At 35.7% G+C, this 20,058-nt stretch overlaps 1 protein-coding gene across 1 annotated transcript; it reads right to left on the bottom strand.

Moving 5' to 3' along the window:
- Positions 1 to 4,200: 4,200 nt before the first annotated feature.
- On the bottom strand, positions 4,201 to 4,697 carry LOC149611338 (uncharacterized). Its single transcript, XM_089858484.1, has 2 exons — positions 4,450 to 4,697; positions 4,201 to 4,386 (listed from the first exon to the last, which is right to left on the bottom strand). The coding sequence occupies exons 1-2, from the start codon at positions 4,658 to 4,660 to the stop codon at positions 4,205 to 4,207; spliced, it is 393 nt and encodes a 130-aa protein (XP_089714610.1). The 5' UTR covers positions 4,661 to 4,697; the 3' UTR covers positions 4,201 to 4,204.
- Between the last annotated feature and the right edge of the window lie 15,361 nt (positions 4,698 to 20,058).

Below are 20,058 nucleotides of genomic sequence, written 5' to 3'. Positions count from 1 at the left end.
TCCAAAAAATGCAGACGGTCTCCATCTTACATTAATTTCGGTTCAGAATTCAGCATTTCAGCAAAATAGTCAAAAAAGTTCAGTCGGTCTCCTTTCTACTTCTCAAAATTAGTGGTTCAGAATTCAGCATTTCAGCAAAATGGTCAAAAAAGTTAAGAAGGTCTCCATTCTAATTCATTTTCAAAATTCACGGTTCAGAATTCAGCATTTCAGCAAAATAGTCAAATTATGTACATACCACCTTCATCCAATATGGAAGACACGCTGGGGGACTTACATGGATGTCTCTCCTGCCTATTATGCAAACAAAACACAGAGATTATACTTCTTGGTGATACTAATTGTGACTTAGCCCACACACCCCTGTCTGCGAAAACTAAATTATTAACCCAGGCTCTGAAGGACTACAGACAACTGATTACCGAACCAACCAGAATCACCCTTGAGACCAAAACCCTCATAGATCACATATACGTAAATCAACCACACCAGATCACAGAATGTAAAGTACAAACGTGCAGTGTCTCTGACCACGATATAACTTGGATCATTAGGAAAAAATCCACTCCAAAACTACCCAAAATAATTAAAAACTATAGAAATCTTAGGGATATGGACATGGACTTATTTATAGCGGAGCTGCACTCAGAACTAATGGTTACCGAATCCCAGTTTCGTGATCCCGAATTAGGAATAACCATGTTACAAAAAAACGATTAAATATTATTTGGATATACATGCATGCCCCGCTTAGGAAAAAATTTACCCCTATTCATAGTACCCCATGGCTAAGTCCATATATTAAATATCAAATGCATGTACGCGATAAATATAAAACTAAATCAAAAATTTCCGAATATAAAGAACACTTCCTGGAACTGTACAGGAGACAGAGAAATCTAGTAAACAGTCTGATACACAAAAGTAAAACTAGCTACTTACCTACTTTAAGCAGAACCTAAGTAAGGATAAGTCCACGGGTGCAATTTGGAGGACACTTAAACCTTATCTTAAGCAAAAGCATACCAGAATAATTACTAAAATTAAGCATGGTAGCGATGGTAGCGAGGAAATAGTTAACCCTAATGTCATTGTAAATATACTTAATGGATACTATATAAATATCGCGGAAAAATTGTTAACTATAAATAACTCGAGCAAAACTACGAAACCAAACTATGCTCTAGAGTCTAGACAACTACGGTCCGACACCTCCGCTTAAAGAATTTCCGAATGTTACTGAGAGCGATATATTTAAAATGCTGAAAAAAATAAATGTAAATAAGGCAAGCAGGATTGATGATCTGGGTCCAGCTCTACTCAAAGGACTGGCAGCAATAATCTCTAAGTTCTTGGCCAAGGTTATTCTGAGAGAGCGGTAGCTCTCTTAGATAAGACCTCATACTGCTCTTAATGTATAAGGAGGGTTTTTTGTTTGGATGTAGTTTTTTTTGTATTGTATTAATTGTTTCGAAAAAATTCCACAGAACTACAATTCGGGCCCTCAATATGTGGTTAAAATTTCAAAAAGATCCACCCATTAGTTTAATGTATAAAAAATAAAGTTGTTAAGGGTGGTTTTCATTTGCATAAAATTAATCAGCCCTTTTGGCGAAAAAGTTAAATTTTCCCATAGAAATAACATGGGATTTTTTTTTAAAACAACCATTTTGTCCAGGCACTTTTAGAATTAAATATACGTTTGTTAGACTTAAAAACGGTTTTAAATGAAAGGTAAAACATTTTACTAGGCGCTAAGCGATTTTCATTGATAAAAATTAATTCTAAGTATTCATTTTGACAATATTTACGACATACCTTGATTTGCGATATTATACTAGGCATACACCGATTTACTGAAAAATGTCAGCGCGATCGAAACTAGCCTTTATTAGGGTTTAGTTGCCCTATAGTAACTCCAGCGTTTCTTGCTAAAGCCTAATGGATGAAATGGTCCATTGAAGGTAAATTAAGCTTGGAAAGTTGAATGAATCCACGCGCTGTCGAGTGTCGAAAGACGGTTAAAACCTCATTTATTTACTTTTGGTAGAGACAGATAGATAATAAGGTTTGATTTCACTTTCTTTCGTTTCAAAAACTTAATAATAGTTAAATATAATACACTTTATATAAATGATTTATCAGGTAATTTGTAAATCAGTTTATTTCGGTAAGCCTTGGTCACAACAAAACTTGGGAAGTTGGGAGTTTGGGACCCAACTTCACCAAGTTTAAACATCGAGTTTGCTGGTAACTAAGGTAACAATACCGCAAAATATTATATAATTTAAGATACTGTTATCTAATATAGTCAAATCAAGGGAGAATAGTAATAGAGTGTTAATAGTAATAGAGTGTTAACAATGTAGTTGTGTTCTTTACTTTAGTACACATGTGCTTTTATCTGTTACTAATTAGATATTGGCATTTCTATCCAAATGAATAAAATCTTAAATCAGGTAATGCTTTAAAAAAGACCGCGTTTAGTACAGCAGATATCCACATTCCTCCCCAACGTAACATTTCTGTGTAAATTGATAGCTATTAAACGCAAGAAATAACGCTGTTGTCAACGGTGACTTGCCAAGTAAAGTATTAACAGTAGGCCTATACCTTTTTTCAATTTAATAATCCACAATTATTTTAATTTAATTCAAAGGACTACAATTGATGACCCACTCTTAACATGTTTTATAAATGATGGTTATTGATAGATGAAGCTGCAGTCAGTACAATTTTTAGTTGCAGTACCAACGTTACCCACAAAAGCAATGTATAATCATCAGCCTTTTTCAGCAGTTCCAGTACTTCAGAAATCCCTTTTATTACATAATAGAGTTAAAAGATTATTATAATGGAAAGGTGTAGGAGGAAACACAATAAATACAAATTCATAAATGATAATCATAAAGGAGGAACAATGAAAGTTGAAGAAACAAAATTCCACGAAAACGTTTCTGATGATAAAATTTTTACAAAAATTAACTATAAAAAAAAAGTTGAATGTCAAGTGCTTTGGGTTTCATAAAGGGGTCATATAGATTCTCAAACAGCTATAGTATTTTCTCAAAGAGCTATAGTATTTTCTCAAAGACGTCAGATTTCTACAAGTTACTTTTGTTTCTCTTGTATTTATGCAGTTTCTTTGATTTTTTTTTGACGAATTTCCTAATTTTTCTGTCAGACCGACTTTTTTTTCCCCCAATGACAGGGTTCCCACCAAAATCTCAAAAATAAATAGGGCAAAAAGGGACTTTTCACAATAAAAATAGGGTAAAATAGGGACCTTCATTTTAAAGGTAGAAACCAAAAAGGGACCACTGGTAAAACAAAATGATATCTTTATTATGGTATTTATAAGAAAATACCATAATCCCTCTGGCTCAAAACCTGTTTATTAATTGCATGGACTAGTTTTTAATTAAATTTAAGAAGTGCATGGGGTTACTGATCCTCGGAACCACTCCGATAATAATTGATTCTTAAATATAGATTCTTCAAGAAATTCTATAAAAAATTGAAGAAATTTTTCATAGAATTTGATTTTTTTAATATAATTTTTTAATATTTTTCAAGGATTAATTGTTATAAATAAAGTTCACAGAAAAACTATTCATAACATATCTTTTTATTATTGCTATTACATTTTCTAATACATTTAAAATATTTTTTGTTTATTTTTATTGTTACATTTTAGTTCCTTTTTTAATTTATTACATTTCAATTTTTTTTTGGTTTGTTTAATTACAATTTAGTTTTTATATATTTTTTTTACAATTTAGTTCTTATATATATTTTTTTACAATTTAGTTTTTATATATATTTTTTTACAATTTAGTTTTTATATATTTTTTTACAATTTAGTTCTTATATGTTTTTTTACAATTTACATTTTTTATATATTTTATTACATTTTACATTTTTTATATATTTTATTACATTTTACATTTTTTATATATTTTATTACATTTTAAATATTTTTGGTTTATTTTATTAAATTTTAAAATGTGTTTTTCTTAATTTAATTTCATTTTATTTATTTTTTTTGGTTATTTTATAAAATTTTAAATATTTTTCAAGTTAAATCAAAATTTAGCAATATATTAAAAATAAGTTTTGCTTTTTATTTTTTAATTTTTTTTTTCCCCCACCGGAATAAAACATTTTAAATAAAGTTTTTTTTTAAAAAAATCTTTTTTAACATTTAAACGCTTGTCTCCCCTTCATCCGCCAATTTATTTTCTTCTAAAACTGTTCCACCTGTAGGCGGAACAGTTTCATTTGCTGCCTGAGCCGCTTCTTCCATGGCCGGAGCCCCATTGACGGTTAAATTGGCCACATCTGTGGCCAAAGTTGTTAAATCCATTTGTGTTTCTTCAATTCCATCTTAAAAATACACGATGTTACAAAAAGGATGCTAGGACAGCTAATTATAAAAAAATGTTTCACCTTTCATTTCTGGGCAATCCTTAATGAAATGCCCAGGTTTTCTGCATTTGTAGCAGGTGCGCGGCTTGCCGCCGCGACCGTAAGGTTTTTTACTATCACCTTGGCGACCCCCTCTACCTCGGCGACCACCTCTTCCTCGGCGACCTTCGTTTCCATAGTTAACATTTAATGTTAAACCATTCACCGCACCATTAAAAGTCATCCCCGACATTTTCTAGCAAAAAAATTCACAAATTTAGTATTTTAACATTGATTATTTTCCTCAAAGTACATTTTTGAACTAGCTTATATTATTAAACATTCTAATTCTTAAAAATAAGTCTATCTTATAAAATGTATAAAAATTGTAATAATTTTTGCATACAACTTACTTTAGATAGATGATGTTATTGCAGACGACGCGTGGAGTCTTAGTTCGCTGCTTTGCTCGCGCTCCGGTTTTTGCTTCCGATTTTTGGTTTTTTATCCGTTTTGTGTCCGGATTTTTGCACATTTCGACATCTAACGTCTTCCGTAAACGGTATTTAAACCTAATTTCCACTATTTTGGATTATTTTTCGCGTTTTTGTTGTTTTTTGGTGCTACATTCTGGCAGCGGTTTGCCATAGTTGCGGATAGTTCGTGTAGTTTGATCCGCGGGACTCATGACGGGACATTTTCTGTAACTGTATTTGAGACCTTACTAAAAATACCTCCAGTTTACCTCCGGTCTGCTATTTTTTAAATTTTTCGAGTCATTTACTTCTCACCGCAGCGGCTTTTCGGTTGAGTCGTCTGCTACAGGATGGCGGGCTCTAGCGATCGCTGCGAGGCCTGCGACGGGCAGTTTTTTGGGAAACAAAAGAGTTTACTTTGCTCTGGAAATTGCAAACGCAGAATACACGAGAGTTGCAGTAGCAAATCTTCCTATACGTGCTCGCACTGTAGACTTACCGCAAGGAACTCTAGAAGTCCCATTCGTAGGACAAGCACCAATGGTACGGGGCCAGTTGCTGATAATGACTCCAGACCAGTCACGCTGAATGAGGTGCACCTGGCCTTCAATGAGCTTATGAAGGTGAATAGCCTTACTAGGGATGGAGACTCGATGCTGGATCTCCTTTGTTCTAAACTGGATCAAATGCAAGTCCAATTGGTGAATCTTTCTTCTACGGTCGATGCATTGGAAACTAAACTTGCGATTGCTGAGCGAGAAAAGGAGACGCTGCGTCGGGAAAACTCCGAATTACGAACGGCACTTTCTGCCTCTGGACCGTCTTGCAACACTACCAATGGCAAACCCACTGGTTCACGGAGCGAGCCGTTGAACCCACGGGCTCTTCCCTTCGCCCAGTTACCGATTCTACCAACTCCGGGTTCATTTGCTGCGATGGCTAGCCGCAATGGTCTGCCGCTTCAACCACCACGCCCGACTCAACAGACCCGTCCTATGCAGCCTGTAAAAAAGGGTTCGGCCACAGCTTCACGGTTGAAAGTTGCGATTCGTGGCCCAAAACCGGCGCCTAGGGCTTTATTTGTAAGCCTATTGGATGAATCGCTGCTATCTGGAGATCTTCAGGCTGCCCTTGTGGAAGATCACGGGATAACATCGGCGCAATGTATCCGTTTGCGTCCAAAAAATCCTAAGGCGCGACACTCATCCTTTTACGTGACTTGTACTAATCCAGAAGAATTTGATGCACTCGATGACACGGCTATATGGCCAGCTGACTGCATTATTGCGAACTTTACAGGTGTTCCACGTGATGATCACAAACACGAGTCGGAATTGCTAAAGGACGGTCTCACAACCAACTCTGCTACCAATTCTGACTAATGTCAGTACAGCTAACAATAGGATACCAGAACGTTAGAGGATTAAGAACTAAATCTCAGGAATTTTTGGATAATGTCATAGGGCTGGATTTAGATGTTATTTGCATCACTGAAACTTGGTTTGGGGATGCGCAATTTATTAACGAATATTTTCCTTGTACATATTTAGTTTATAGAGCAGATCGGCCTGATCCTAAATTAGTAAGCGTCAGGGGAGGAGGGGCACTGATTGCCGTAAAAAAGTCCCTAAAATGTATTCGCCGTCATGATCTAGAAGCCAGTGAGGAATGCGTCTTTCTAGAGATCTTAACCGGAGCTAGCGACTCTCTATTGCTAGGGTCGGGTTATTTTAAACCAGCCAACAATGATGTGCAGTACAAAGTTTATAGTGATCGATTAATTCAGGAATTAAGGAACTTTGAAAATGATATAATAATAATCGGCGACTTCAATCTCCCAAAAGTAGACTGGGAGAATTACGGCACTCAGGGCTGTTCCTCAGTGACAAAATCCAAAGCACTCCATATTTTTGAACTTTGTTTTTCTTTAAATTTAAATCAAATTAACCCTAAACTTGGCGATTTAAACCTATTGGATCTCTGTTTAACCAATGTTAACGGTTTAAATGTTGTCCCTCTGTCATCCCCTCTAGTTAAAATAGATAAATTTCACCCACCCTTTCAACTTACTTATAACACAAAGGCCTCACCATCGCATACTGCCATTCCCTCTCGGTTCAAATTTCAAAATGGCGACTACGAACTACTTTACAAAATGGTTAGAGATACAAATTGGTCAGCAGTTCTTCTTTCACGAGACCTTGATTTTTGTGTGACCTATTTAACCAACCGAGTTCAATATGCTATGGCATCTACGATACCTAAGAGCAAGGCCCGTTTCTGCCCTAAATTTCCTCCATGGTATTCTCGAGCCCTCCAATTAGCCATTAAAAGGAAAAAGTACTACTTTACCAAGAAAAACCGCACTGGGGATATAAATGACTTTATTGAATTTAAGAGACTAAGGGCTGTAGTTCGACGGTTGACTGTTAGGGACCGCCACTCGGAAACACTTAGAATATGTGCGGATGCAAGAGCCCATCCCAAAAAATTTTGGAGTTACGTTAATGGGAATTTAAAACCGGCTTCTACGCCAATATCTCTTAAGGTCAATGGTGAAAATATCACCGATGCAGAGGTCTTAGGCCAACATTTCAGCCACCATTTTTCAAAGATTTCAGTTGATGCTACAAAACAATATCCCGCTGTTGCTTCTCAACTTACTAATGTTGTTCCCTACGGGTACCATTGTCAAACTATATCCCCTACTGAGATCTATGCGGCCATTAAGGCACTACCTTTGAAATTCTCAACTGGCTGCGATGATATTCCGGCCTTCATTATTAAGGGTTGTACAGCTCCCCTGCTTCCCGTCCTCACCCATATATACAACCTATCTCTAGAGCTAGGCGCATTTCCAACTCTATGGAAAAAAGCCGTTTTAGTTCCCATTTACAAGAACGGGCCTGTCCAGGATGTGAAGAACTACCGACCAATTTCTTTACTGTGCGTATTCGCCAAATTATTTGACAAAATAATGCACTCGCACTTTCAAAGCTGGTTCAAACGCTTCCCCAATGATTGCCAACATGGGTTTCTACCAGGCAAGAGTGTCGCAACGAACCACACATCCTTTCTGGATTTCGTGGCACCGCAGGTTGAAAGCCGTGGTCAGGTTGATGTTGTTTACCTTGACCTGGCCAAGGCTTTCGACCGGGTATCTCATGGTCTCTTATTAAATAAATTGCAACACCTAGGTGTGGATGGCAAGTTATTGCGTTGGATGGCTAATTACTTATCGGATCGCGTCAACGTCGTTAAGTGTAATGGGGCTATGACTACTAACTCTTATGTAGTTTCTTGCGGTGTTCCGCAAGGCTCGTCACTCGGTCCTCTGATGTTTAATTTATATGCCTACGATTTACAATTTGCCATAAAGAACGCTAAAATTTTTCAATTCGCCGATGATATTAAAATTTGTAAAGTTGTCAGTTCCCGCCACGATAGCTTCCTATTACAGTGCGACCTTGATGCCATCTCTAGTTGGTGTGATTGTAACAATATACCGATTAATCCGGCTAAATCAGTTCACGTGACGTATACCCGACGTGTTTGTCGAGAGGTCAAATCGAAATTTTACCTAAATAACTTGTTAGTTCCTCAAAAAAGCACGATGAAAGACCTTGGTGTCACTTTTGATAGAGAACTGTATTTTCGGGAACATATAAATAACACGGTTAATCGTAACCGTCGAACACTAGCTGTTATATGTAAACTTACTCGAAAGCTTCACTCCCTAAAACACTTCCGGTTACTTTACCTGAGTTTAGTCCGGTCTCGTATCCTTTATGGCTGCTCGGTATGGAGCGGCTGCAGCGCCTATTTACTGGATAGATTGGAAGGCGTGCAACGGAAATTCATAGCTTATTGCAGTACATTTTACCTGAGGGACCATGTCTATAACTACGATTTATTATTAGATACTTTGGGCTTAAGAACACTAGAATATCATTGGAAATTAGCAGACGTACAGTTTGTAGCTAAACTTGTCCAAGGTAATTTTTCGTCACCGGAACTTCTGTCTAAGCTGGCTTTTCTAGTACCTTCCAATCTACGCAGATCTTTCACTTTTTACCCCTCACCCCTAAGGCTAAATCCCATTTATAGGATGCAGAAAACATGCAATATCTTTCAGGATAGGTTTGATATTTACACCACTAAAATAAAAGATATAAAACTATAGATTAAACCACTATTCATTACGAAATCCTCTTCATTCGAGGTTATTTAGCTTTAATTTCAATTAATTAATTTTAACTTTCTCTATTTTATTCAGTGCATTAAACCATTTACAATATCCATTACATATATGTATAATCACGGAAATTACCAATGTCTCCTATTTACAAATCACTTGAAACAAATGTTCAATTTTATGTCTATACTCCAGTGAACTCATTGTAGTTTTTTGTATGGACAATAAACCTCTATTTCATTTCATTTCATTTCATTTCATGTTAGTTCAAGTTTTTTGACGGTTGTGGAATTTTTAAAAAAGGACGCCAATAATTCGTCATTAGCGCCGGCTACGTTAGCGGTGGACACTAGAACTTTCCTAACCGACCAATCAAAATTGTTTTTGCTGCTTTGCATAAAATTTTTAGTTTTTGTGGACAGAAACGCTCGTATAACTAAATTGTTTATTTAATTTGTTCATGATATCGGATTAGATAGTGTTAACAACGTTTTCTGTACGATATTCAAAATTTTCAAAAGGAAACAGTAATTTTTTGTGACTTTTTAAAACTTTAAAAAAATACATTCCTTAAGCCTTGGTGTACGTTTGCTTATTAGTGGTGTCTGGTGTGTAAGTCTGTTACTGTTAGGTTAGTTGCTTAGTATTATCATGTTAATATTAGTACATCCATGGTGTTATAGTCACGGTGTTTAGAACATGGGAAAAGGTACTTGTGTTATACAGAATTGTCGAAACAATGATTCAACGCTCACTTATCACGCATTACCTAAAGATAAGGATTTGAAACGGAAATGGTTTCATGCCATAACTATGGCATTAGGAACCAAACCAGCTGATTTTAAAGTCCCACTTCTATGCTCAAAACATTTTTTGAAAACTGATTATTTACCCACTGGGGCTTTACGTCGCAAACACCTTAAAAAATTTGCGGTTCCTTCTATTTTTGAAAACACGAAAATGCCTGATGCATTAAAGTTAGCTGACGCCAGTCAAACTCAAGGAAAATGTGCCTCTTCACATACAATTATCAAAGAACAAATAAATTTTTTGGAAGAAATGCAACCATTATGTGTTTATCAAAGAAAGTATGACATTGCATCAAACTGTAATTTGAAAGATCCACTATTATCTGTTGTTGATAAACAACCCCAAGGTGAAGCCAGTTTTAGTGAAATATCTCCAAAATTGTTCCATAATTCAAATACACTACATGAAATTGAACTTATGAGAAAAGAAATTGACCTGATAACAGTTCAAAGTAAAAAAAAATTTACATTTCAGAGATTTATAAATGACAATAACAGTATCAAATATTTTACTGGCTTTCCTTCATTTAAAATGTTTTGGGCATATTATCAACTTTTGCTCCCGGAGTGTACTAAACTAAATTATGTTCGACAAGATTCTTCTCAAGTGTCTAATAGTACAGATGAAGTTTTTGATAAAGTTGTGAAATTTGCAGGACCATTAAAACTGAATCCAATGGAAGAATTTTTCTTGACGCTTGTACGACTCAGGCGAGGAACTGAGGAACAATATTTAGCCTACTTATACAATTTATCACAAGACTATGTGTCTATAATTCTAAGTACATGGATTTCGTTTCTTTTTGAATGCATTCCAAATTTGCCAAGATGTCAAACATCAAAATTAGCTAATGCGCTGGGAATTAAGAAAATGAAACAAAAGCACCCTGGCTTGAGACTAATTATTGATAGTGCAGAATTTGAAATGGAAAAGCTGTCAGGACCAGAAGCCCAAGTAAATTATAAACAGGCTAATACAATGAAAGCTCTTATTGGATTGGCGCCCTCTGGACACATAACTTTCTGTTCTAACCTCTATGCGGGAGATATTTCGGAAAAGAAGCTGTTTTTACAGTGTGGTGTTTTAGAAACACTAGATAAAGGCGACGCTATAATGTCTAACTGTAATTTTGATGTTGCTAAAGAAGTAGCATGTAGAAATGTTAAACTTGTTATTCCTGACTTTCTAAAGCAACAGGGTATTGGGAAGGTCAAAAAATTCCAAATTTTAAAGGGACATATACCCAGGGCCTTGTCACCTATGCTAGAGAAAATTTACATTCTTTGTTGTTATTTGTCTAACCTTATATAATAACAAAGCTAAGAAATGCTTACAATTCTGTTCTTTGTGCTGCTCTATCCACGTCACATTTTTAAAGCATACGAAATTAAAAATAAGAACACTCAAAACAAAAATAGGTTTTTTTCCCATAAGGCAGATTTTTGGGTGTCTGGTAAACTTCAGGGAATATTAAATTTTACCCCACCAATTTGTTCTTCTAAAATAAGCTAGGTGGCGAACGTGGCGCCTTGCTCGGCGCGTATAGGGATAGTTCTGGTGAGCATATGCAATAACGTCATGAACTTGACCTGTGAGGATTTTATCAGTGGAGACATTTTGACAGACTCAGCGGGTATTGGCAAGGGCTTAAAATTGGGACTCGGTACCCTTTCAGGTCCTGGAAACCTTTTAGACGTATATCTATTTTTCTTACAGTCCCTAGTATAAATGAAAAGTGTGTAGCTTCTTTATCATATTATTCTTTACTTTCTTAGGTCAACCCAAATCAGTTTATTTCTTACAAATTTTTGATGGGCGGTAGTGATACATATTAAAATTGTTCTTTTCTTTGAAACTTCAATTTTGGCTTGTTAAATTCTAAATATATCTTTTTATGCCCATTTGATGTAGTTCCTTGAGAATGTTAAGTCTTTTTCCATTACATGGTTGCGTACAAATTAATACTATCTATCACATCATTACATTGAAAAGCATTGTTTAGGACTAACCTAACATTATCCGGTAGAATTTGTTCATCCCTAGCTGATGATTGATTATAGTCACTCTGTGATAAAACATCACTTGTGCAAATATTAAGATTAAGAGCAACTTTATTTATTTATTTATTTAACAGTTCAGTACAAGTAAGCCACTAGAGCTTGGTTAGTACAGCCGAGAGAGATTAACGATTAAGTTATACATTAGTAGAAAAAAAAAGATAAGTAACAATCTGAGATGGAAATAATAGATTCAGGGAGTGCGTTCCAATCTGGGATGACAGTATGGTTGTTTCTACCTTTCTTGTGCAAAACAATTAAGAGCAGAATTTCAAGCGCTAGCTATCAATTTCAATGTAAAATTACACAGCTCTTCAATTGTCAGTTCTCTGTTAACAATTGACACCTCTTTGACATCATCATGGCACATTTGTTCAAATGGAATTGGAACATACGTTTCTTTGGCAAAATTTCCATCGACTTTATTTTTTTGCATTGTTGACTCACTTTAGTACAACTTAAATCATCTAGTCCTGAGATATTATTTGGTTTAGGAACTAAAGGCAAAAGCAATCCAATACAGTGTTTACATATTTCCAAAAGTCTAGATTTCCAGGACCATGATATTTTGAAACTTACAGATACATTGAACAAATATGTCAGCTCGTGTGGATCTTCTTTCAGGTAACTTATTTTCAAGTACAATGTTTCTTTTTTCAAACGTTTTCTGCCCTTTTATTGGCATTACCATATTCTGCTTAAATTTTAAGACTTGGTCACCTTCCACTAAACATGTCTTTCAGTCACTTTCTACAAACTCTGCATACTTTAAAATTTCACAGAATTACAAATGTTGAATAAACTTTACTTTACCAACTTCGAAACCCATGATTTAAATGTAATTTTGTAGGTTAAAAACTTATAAAATTTCTTATATGACTGCTACCAACTCTAACAAGTAAAACTACTCTGTGATACAGCCGCCATCTTGATTTTTAATTGGGCCCCGCCCCCTCGCACTTTGCCCTCTTTAAAGTTCAATTTTCACAATTTCGAACTTTGCCCTCTTTAAAGTTCACTTTTAGGCGGCAACTTTCCGATGCAGGCTTAAGGTTCGTATTATCTTCTTAAAAAACCAATATATTCTTATTTATATTACTTCAAATTATATATTTAGAAGTATTTTAAGGGTTAATAGGTTTTATTTAAACTAACTTCTTACAAAGTTTCTGCTATTTTTTCTTTCCAGTTTTCTTTTTGTTCATATTAATGATAAGCCTACTTTTTATTACTGTAATTTTTTATTTCCTACATCATCTGAGTGTTTTGCAAAGGGTTCTTTGTGTACTTTTGAATTCAAAAGATTCTTTGTGTACCTTTGCAAATTCAAAGGGTTCTTTGTGTACCTTTGCAAATTCAAAGGATTCTTTGTGTACCTTTGCAAATTCAAAGGATTCTTTGTGTACCTTTGCAATTTCAAAGGGTTCTTTGTGTACCTTTGCAAGTATCTTTTTAAAATAAAAGGGTTGTTTGCATACCTTTACAAAATCAAAGGGTTCTTTGTGCATAATTTTATTGGATTTTTTTTGGTGGATCCAAATTTTCAAATCTTTGTGTTACATACATATTTGACTCGAGTCATCTATTGTAATATAGCTATTTTTGACTATTTCAAATGGTTTCCCGAGAAGTATCTAATCGAAAATTAGCCACTCAAATAAAGAAAAAGAAGAGAGCGCTAGCTAAGTTGAAATTAAAATTTGAAACAAAAGTTTTGCAAAAAAAGGAAGCTACCCCAGTAGCACAAGCCTTCCGCATAACAGTCGGTTAAAGGTCGAATAGTCGGTTTACGGTCCAGTCGGCTGTACCATGCTTATTCCGACACTTTTCCGACTCATGAAGCCGACTACTTCTTTTAGTTGGCAATGCCGACATTTATCCGACAGTTGGAACTGTGGTGGTTTGAAGTAGGCTTGCCTACCGTCTAGAAATTTCCAACACATTTTTTGCCAATTGATTACCAACTCCCTCGCGCTAGTCGGTATTGTGACGTTTAAGAAGAGTAAATTTAAAAGCAAAGTTATTCTTAGGCCGTTTAGTAACCGACATTTATCCGACAGTTGGAACTGTGGTGGTTTGAAGTAGGCTTGCCTACCGTCTAGAAATTTCCAACACATTTTTTGCCAATTGATTGTTGGTGGGCCTTTTGTTTTTTTGACTTTTACTATTCCGCATATGCCTCCAAAATTTTTTTGTTATATATTTAACTTATACTATATTTCGACCCACAAGCAGAAGTTGATAATACTACATTTTTGGCAACACTAGAAACATAACGTTACAAAAAACTGCAAAGCAAGAAAACACATCTGATTTTCTAGTTTGAATTTTCCCTCCTGTAATTTCTCGGGTCAGGTGACACGCCTCTGTTCTATTGGCGTAACTAAGGTAACGCCATCATCGAAGAGGGCGCTGCTAGTGCGAAAGCAAGTCAGCCTTTCCAGTATCTCTGACGCTGCTGAGTCGTTAGAATGTTTAAACGAGATTTTTGTGGTCAAAAATGATTAGTTCTAGGCTTGCTAACTTTCGATTTCATCGCTAAGGTTCTTTGTCACACTGTATAAACTAGAAAGGTCTTCGTTTGTCACGTAAGGCTTGAATTTTGTTGTTGAATTATCAATTTATCTACCTTTTAGATTCAGTTTTATGCATAAGCCTTTGCTTTTTACCTAGCTTCTCATCTGCTGGGAACCACACCCCTATAAAGTGAAACCAAAACTTAAACGTTTATGTATACCTTCAGTTTCTTTGTTTGAATATAAAAGAAGCAAGTGTTTTGGGGCGCTTAGAGTTCAAAACCCTTATATATTAAGTATTTTAAAGATTTTTGGTTGTGAAAATAATTCAGAATTCCAAAATAGATCTCAATTTGTTTTAGTTACAGAATTTTTATGCGGTTTCAAACATTTTAAGAGAAAAATGTGTGAAATAATACCCTTTTGAATTGTATGTTTTTCGTTTTCCTTAAAAAAATCTGTAACTGTATATTTTTCATTAAGATTTTTGTAATTTAAGAGATAGTAACTGGCCACATCGAAGATATTAACAATGAATATTAATAAATGCTTTAATTGATGTAAATATTATACTCGCCCTGAAAAATTTTACTTTTGGTTAAAACCAATTAGCTAGGCAGCTAATATTTCCATTCGACTAGTCGTGTAATATCGAATACATTGTTTAATATTTGAAATTGTTATAATTGACCTGCATGTTACTTGAAATATTCAAAGTACAAATTCTTAAGTGTTGTTCATTGAAAATGTATTAAAGAAATTTCAATACTAGGTATCAGTATCCTTTACTATAAGCGAATGAAGCCTCGTGTTAAGGCTTGATCGTGGCAAAAGCGTCGGACCTCTTGCTGACAGGCGGTTAAGTCGACTCTCAAACGTGCTGGATGAGGGTCGTATTTCATTCTTGTCGTAACAGTCGGTAAACCAGTGGGCCGTCGTCCAACCGGGCGGACACTTCGATTCTCAAACCCTTACTCTACCAGCCCTTTACCGACGATTTACCGTTCCTATACTAAAAAGCCACGAAATCGTCGGATTAAGCGCGGCTTTAGGTAGGCATAATGACGCCGACATATAGTCGGCCAACAGTCGTTTTTTAGTAGCCTCAAAACAGTAGGAAAACCAGCGGGCCGTCGTCCCGCCGGGCGGACATTTCGACTCTCAAACCCTTACTCTACCAGCCCTTTACCGACGATTTACCGTTCCTATACTAAAAAGCCGCGAAATCGTCGGATTGAGCGCGGCTTTAGGTAGGCATAATGACGCCGAAATATAGTCGGCCAACAGTCGTTTTATAGTAGCATCAAAACAGTAGGGAAACCGCCGGGCCGTCGTCCCTCCAGGCGGACATTTCGACTTTCAAACTATTACTCTCCCGACTTATTAGTGACTTTTTACCAACTCGTCGGTAACACACAAAGCCGACCATGTAGGCCCTACGTCGGCAGTGCTACTAGGGTAAGCGAGTTAAGAATAAGGAATATTATTTGAAAAACAAAGATAATTTGCAGAAAAGAAATGCAAATAACTATGTATTGCGTAAATCTGCGCCTCTTACAGCAAAAGGTTGTAAAAGGGCTATGGCACCAGGTGGTAGCACTGTGGGTTTTTGCTCTAAAAAAATAAAACCCAAACATAGACCAACTAAAGTTGATAAATTTGGTTTTGCGAAAAAGCTTCTCAATGCGGGGATTTTCAAAACGAAAAACAAAAAAATTATAGCTGAAAGAATTTGTTTTTATAAAGTTTGAGAATTATTTCCCCAATTGCGTTTACCAATATATATATATTACATTACCCTTGTAAATAAAATAACTAAACCATTTTTTTTCAATTAATATTCCAGGAAGTTTTGCATATTCTCTATGTGTTTCTCACCAGCTGGAGTAGTCTGAGTGACGGGTGGCATTGATTAAAACCAACAGGGGTAGAATTTGCAAAGCCTTTTGGAATAATTTTTTTTCTTCAAAATTTTATAACCTTTTCATTGTCCCTTTGGTAGCCCACGCGCAAAACAATAATTATCATGTTCTAGCAGCACTGTTTCCAAACTTAAAGCTAAGAGTTGCCTGACAAAATTTTAAAAAATTGACCCTCAAAATTTATTTTTAAATGAACATATAATAGCCAGTAAATGGTAAAGTTTTCATTCGCCTCCTCCGCCCCTTTACATAACTAATATAACGAAGAACAAAATTATTTCGACATAAATGCTACGAGCAATGCATATTTTCAACTTTGAAACATGCAATTTAAAGACTAATTTCGTACAATTACAAGCGTATTGTATAAACAGGTGCCAGCTCCTAAGATTCAACAGAAAGATAATTCATCTTAGCCTTTACCAGTAAATTAAAGTTTAAAACTACACAGCTAAAAAAAAATGATCATCATAATTATAAAAAACAACACCACAAGACTTCGATAGACAGATCAAGAAATAAAATATTCAACTTCTATGCCGAAACAACAGACACTTTAGACTGGCGTGGTCAAAGAATGAGAGCGACTTTGGATTAAAAAGAGCAAAGATATCAAAGAAATAACCTTCGTATTGGTTGAACGAGTGTCTATAGAACGTCAAGGTGTACCAAGGCCAAATAATACATGTCAATTATTTGATTTCCCTGCATTTATATAACGGCTTGGCAAGCCTTGCCTTCAAGTTCATCAACACAATAGAAGTTCATAACAGATATGAATCCGCAAAAAAACTTTTTTGAACAAAAGTTGCTTCAACGTTATTAAAATTTAGAACAGCAATGGTTTGTTACTAAAATTATGTACTTCACTATGTTGGGAGTTTGGGCGCACTCCTGTAAGCCAAGCTTCTGGGCGACAAAGTTTTGAGGGAATAAGGGACTTGTCAGCATGCCTACCCTACAGGAACTGACTACCCCGCGTCCGCGGGTGGTGAAATACCCCAAATCCCCCTCCTTCACCACCCGATTAAACCTCAAGTACTTCAATCGTAACTCTAAAAAACCCAACTGTGATTAACCACTAATCACCTTGGACTTCAATTTAAATTTCCATCAAAACGCCTTATGAACGTTATTTTACGGACGTTTGCCAAACAAAACAAGCTCGATGAGTTCAAACGTAATAAATATAAAAAAATAAAATGGACTGTAGATGTCGCTACCAAACACAAGGCACATCATTAACTCTCTGAACTGAACTGCAGATTCTACATCAACAAAACAAAATCAAAAGCGATGGAACCAGTAAAAAAACTACAATTAATGACATTAACTCCCAACGCCATCTGAGTTCAATAGAAATAAATATAGAAAAAACCTAAAATCAACTGGATTGGAGATGTCACTAACGAAATACAAGGCACCTCATTAACTCTCTGAACTAAACTGCAGATTCTACACCAACAAATCACTACCCTTTTTAAAAAGCATCTTTAAGTATATTAGCAGTATTTTAGCAAACTCCCCCTTCCCTTTTTTATACCTAAAATAATTTAACATTGAAATCCATGCTTACTATCTTTCTGGCAATTACATATTCTCCATTTTACAGTTGTCTAATATGGTCTAGACCGAATGTATAGGGAAATGTCCTTAAGCGGATACTAATAAATCGGTAGCTGTCAATGAACATCATCTTTAGATTATTTAAGAAGAGTGCCATGATTTTTGAACCGTTGAAGGTAGGCTCAGGAACTATATTCCTTCTAAGTATTTCTTTCAATATAAAGTAAAAATCGAACCCTGCTCCGTTATGAGCGCAGCAGACAACTTCGGAAAACAACATTGTGCAATCTTTACTTTCTTATTTCCCTTTTTAATAGTTCTTGTCTCACTTAGGAAAAGATAGTCTATAAAATCCTTTATACAATCAAAACCCCTAAAGACACGATAGGTAAATTCTTTTGAATCAACGGATTCTTGCGCAGCGGAAACCAAGAGTACTGGAGTGGGTTCATTTTTTAAAGGGATAGTTTCACAATCGAAGTATAGAACACGAACAGGACGATAATCAATATCTATGGCCATCACCCAACAATCATTTTTTTTCATTTGTAATTCTACAATTTTTGCAAGTTGGATCAGACTTTGGTTTTACTTCGCGAGCGCAATTTCCGCATTGTTTCAAAGAACCGCATGTTTCGTTTCTCATATGCTTATTTAAACATTCGGTTTTCTTTAAATATCTATTACACCCCTCGCATCTGATGAGTTTATACTGGTCTTTTTCATGATAAGCCTCCGTTGTTTGACAGAGGTAACACTTGGCCGTTTCCGAACAAGAATGAGTAGATTTTTCATCCGGACCGTAAAATAGTGTGTAACAGGATTGACCTTAACAGCGAACATTGGGATATAAGACCGTACAACATGCATATGGTTCCCAACTTTGAGGAGGGAAGTTTTTTTTTCCTTGTGAGGACCTACAAATATTTTCTCAAACTTCTCTTCTGCGGAAAAAATTACAATTTGGTAATCTGACAGGGTATTTTGAAACTTTTGAACACCCAATAAATCTACAGGGCCCTCCGGGACTTCTGGCTAATGCGTGTAACTCTAAAGCCACGGTTTATGAGAAGGATTGTCCACATTTCTTAATAATCGGAAGGTCCATTGATTAAACTCGTTTAGCTTTCCTATTGATATTAAATAAGTTCGATCAGCTAGGCTTTTACCCACGGATAAGGCTCTAGAAACACATAGACTATCATTATTTCTAATAGGTATGTAAGCATAACCTTGGCCAATATATTTATCCAGTTCAGCTATATTTCTATTATGCATCGCTTTTCTACCTGTCATTGGAACATTACATTTTAAAAGAAAAACATCAATTTTAAGAGAACAACATTACGTTTGGACTGAACTAACTTTTCAATACTAGATAGTAATAGATCAGGAGTTTCTGGAGTTAACTAATTTATCGTAAGGAATATAAAATTTACAAGGTTCTGTAGCGCGTCGGGGCTTATGGCGAATCTAATTGAATTATACTGTTAATTAATTAGCGTGGCTTGATTTATAAGAGAAGTCAAAATTTGGGAAAGTTGGTCGTGAATTTTTGCTAATTTTAGTTCTTCTAAGTTACGGAATTTAACACTATATTCTGTGGTAATGCACTTATATTTCCTAGATTCACGGTTACATATTTTGTCTATCTAGAAATATAGTTCTGGCCGGAATTTTGTGGATAAATCGATGGGATAAAATTTCATCATCTGAGGATGACGAAGTGTCTGACATTTTTTCTTAACGGGAAAGTTCTTTAAATCTACTGATTGTTTTCTCGAAGGACACTATTATGTTAAGGAGATCGTCTGAATCTCTAATTACGAACTGCTTCTCATAGGGTTGTCCTTTGTATTTAATGATGGCCATTTTTCGGTCAGGTGTGGTGGCTATTTGAATGGGCTCCTCTGACATATATGCCGCAGTGGCATAACTACAGGGGAGCAGAGCCCGCAACTGCGGGCAGGCTCATGGCTTTTGGGGGCCCTTTTGAAATTTTGCTTACAGACTGATTGTCCCGTATTTCATAAATTTTACTATAATTTCACAAATCGTCCTATGAAGTCCTATATTTTTGAGGTTTCTAAGTAATTATTTAAAATTCCA

Source organism: Phalangium opilio, unplaced genomic scaffold, assembly GCF_054372755.1.
Source record: "Phalangium opilio isolate 3A_F unplaced genomic scaffold, DU_Popi_V2 ptg000246l_1, whole genome shotgun sequence".
Lineage (NCBI taxonomy): Eukaryota > Metazoa > Arthropoda > Arachnida > Opiliones > Phalangiidae > Phalangium > Phalangium opilio.
Note: the sequence above shows the minus strand (reverse complement) of the source record. Positions and strands in the feature narration are given on the sequence as shown.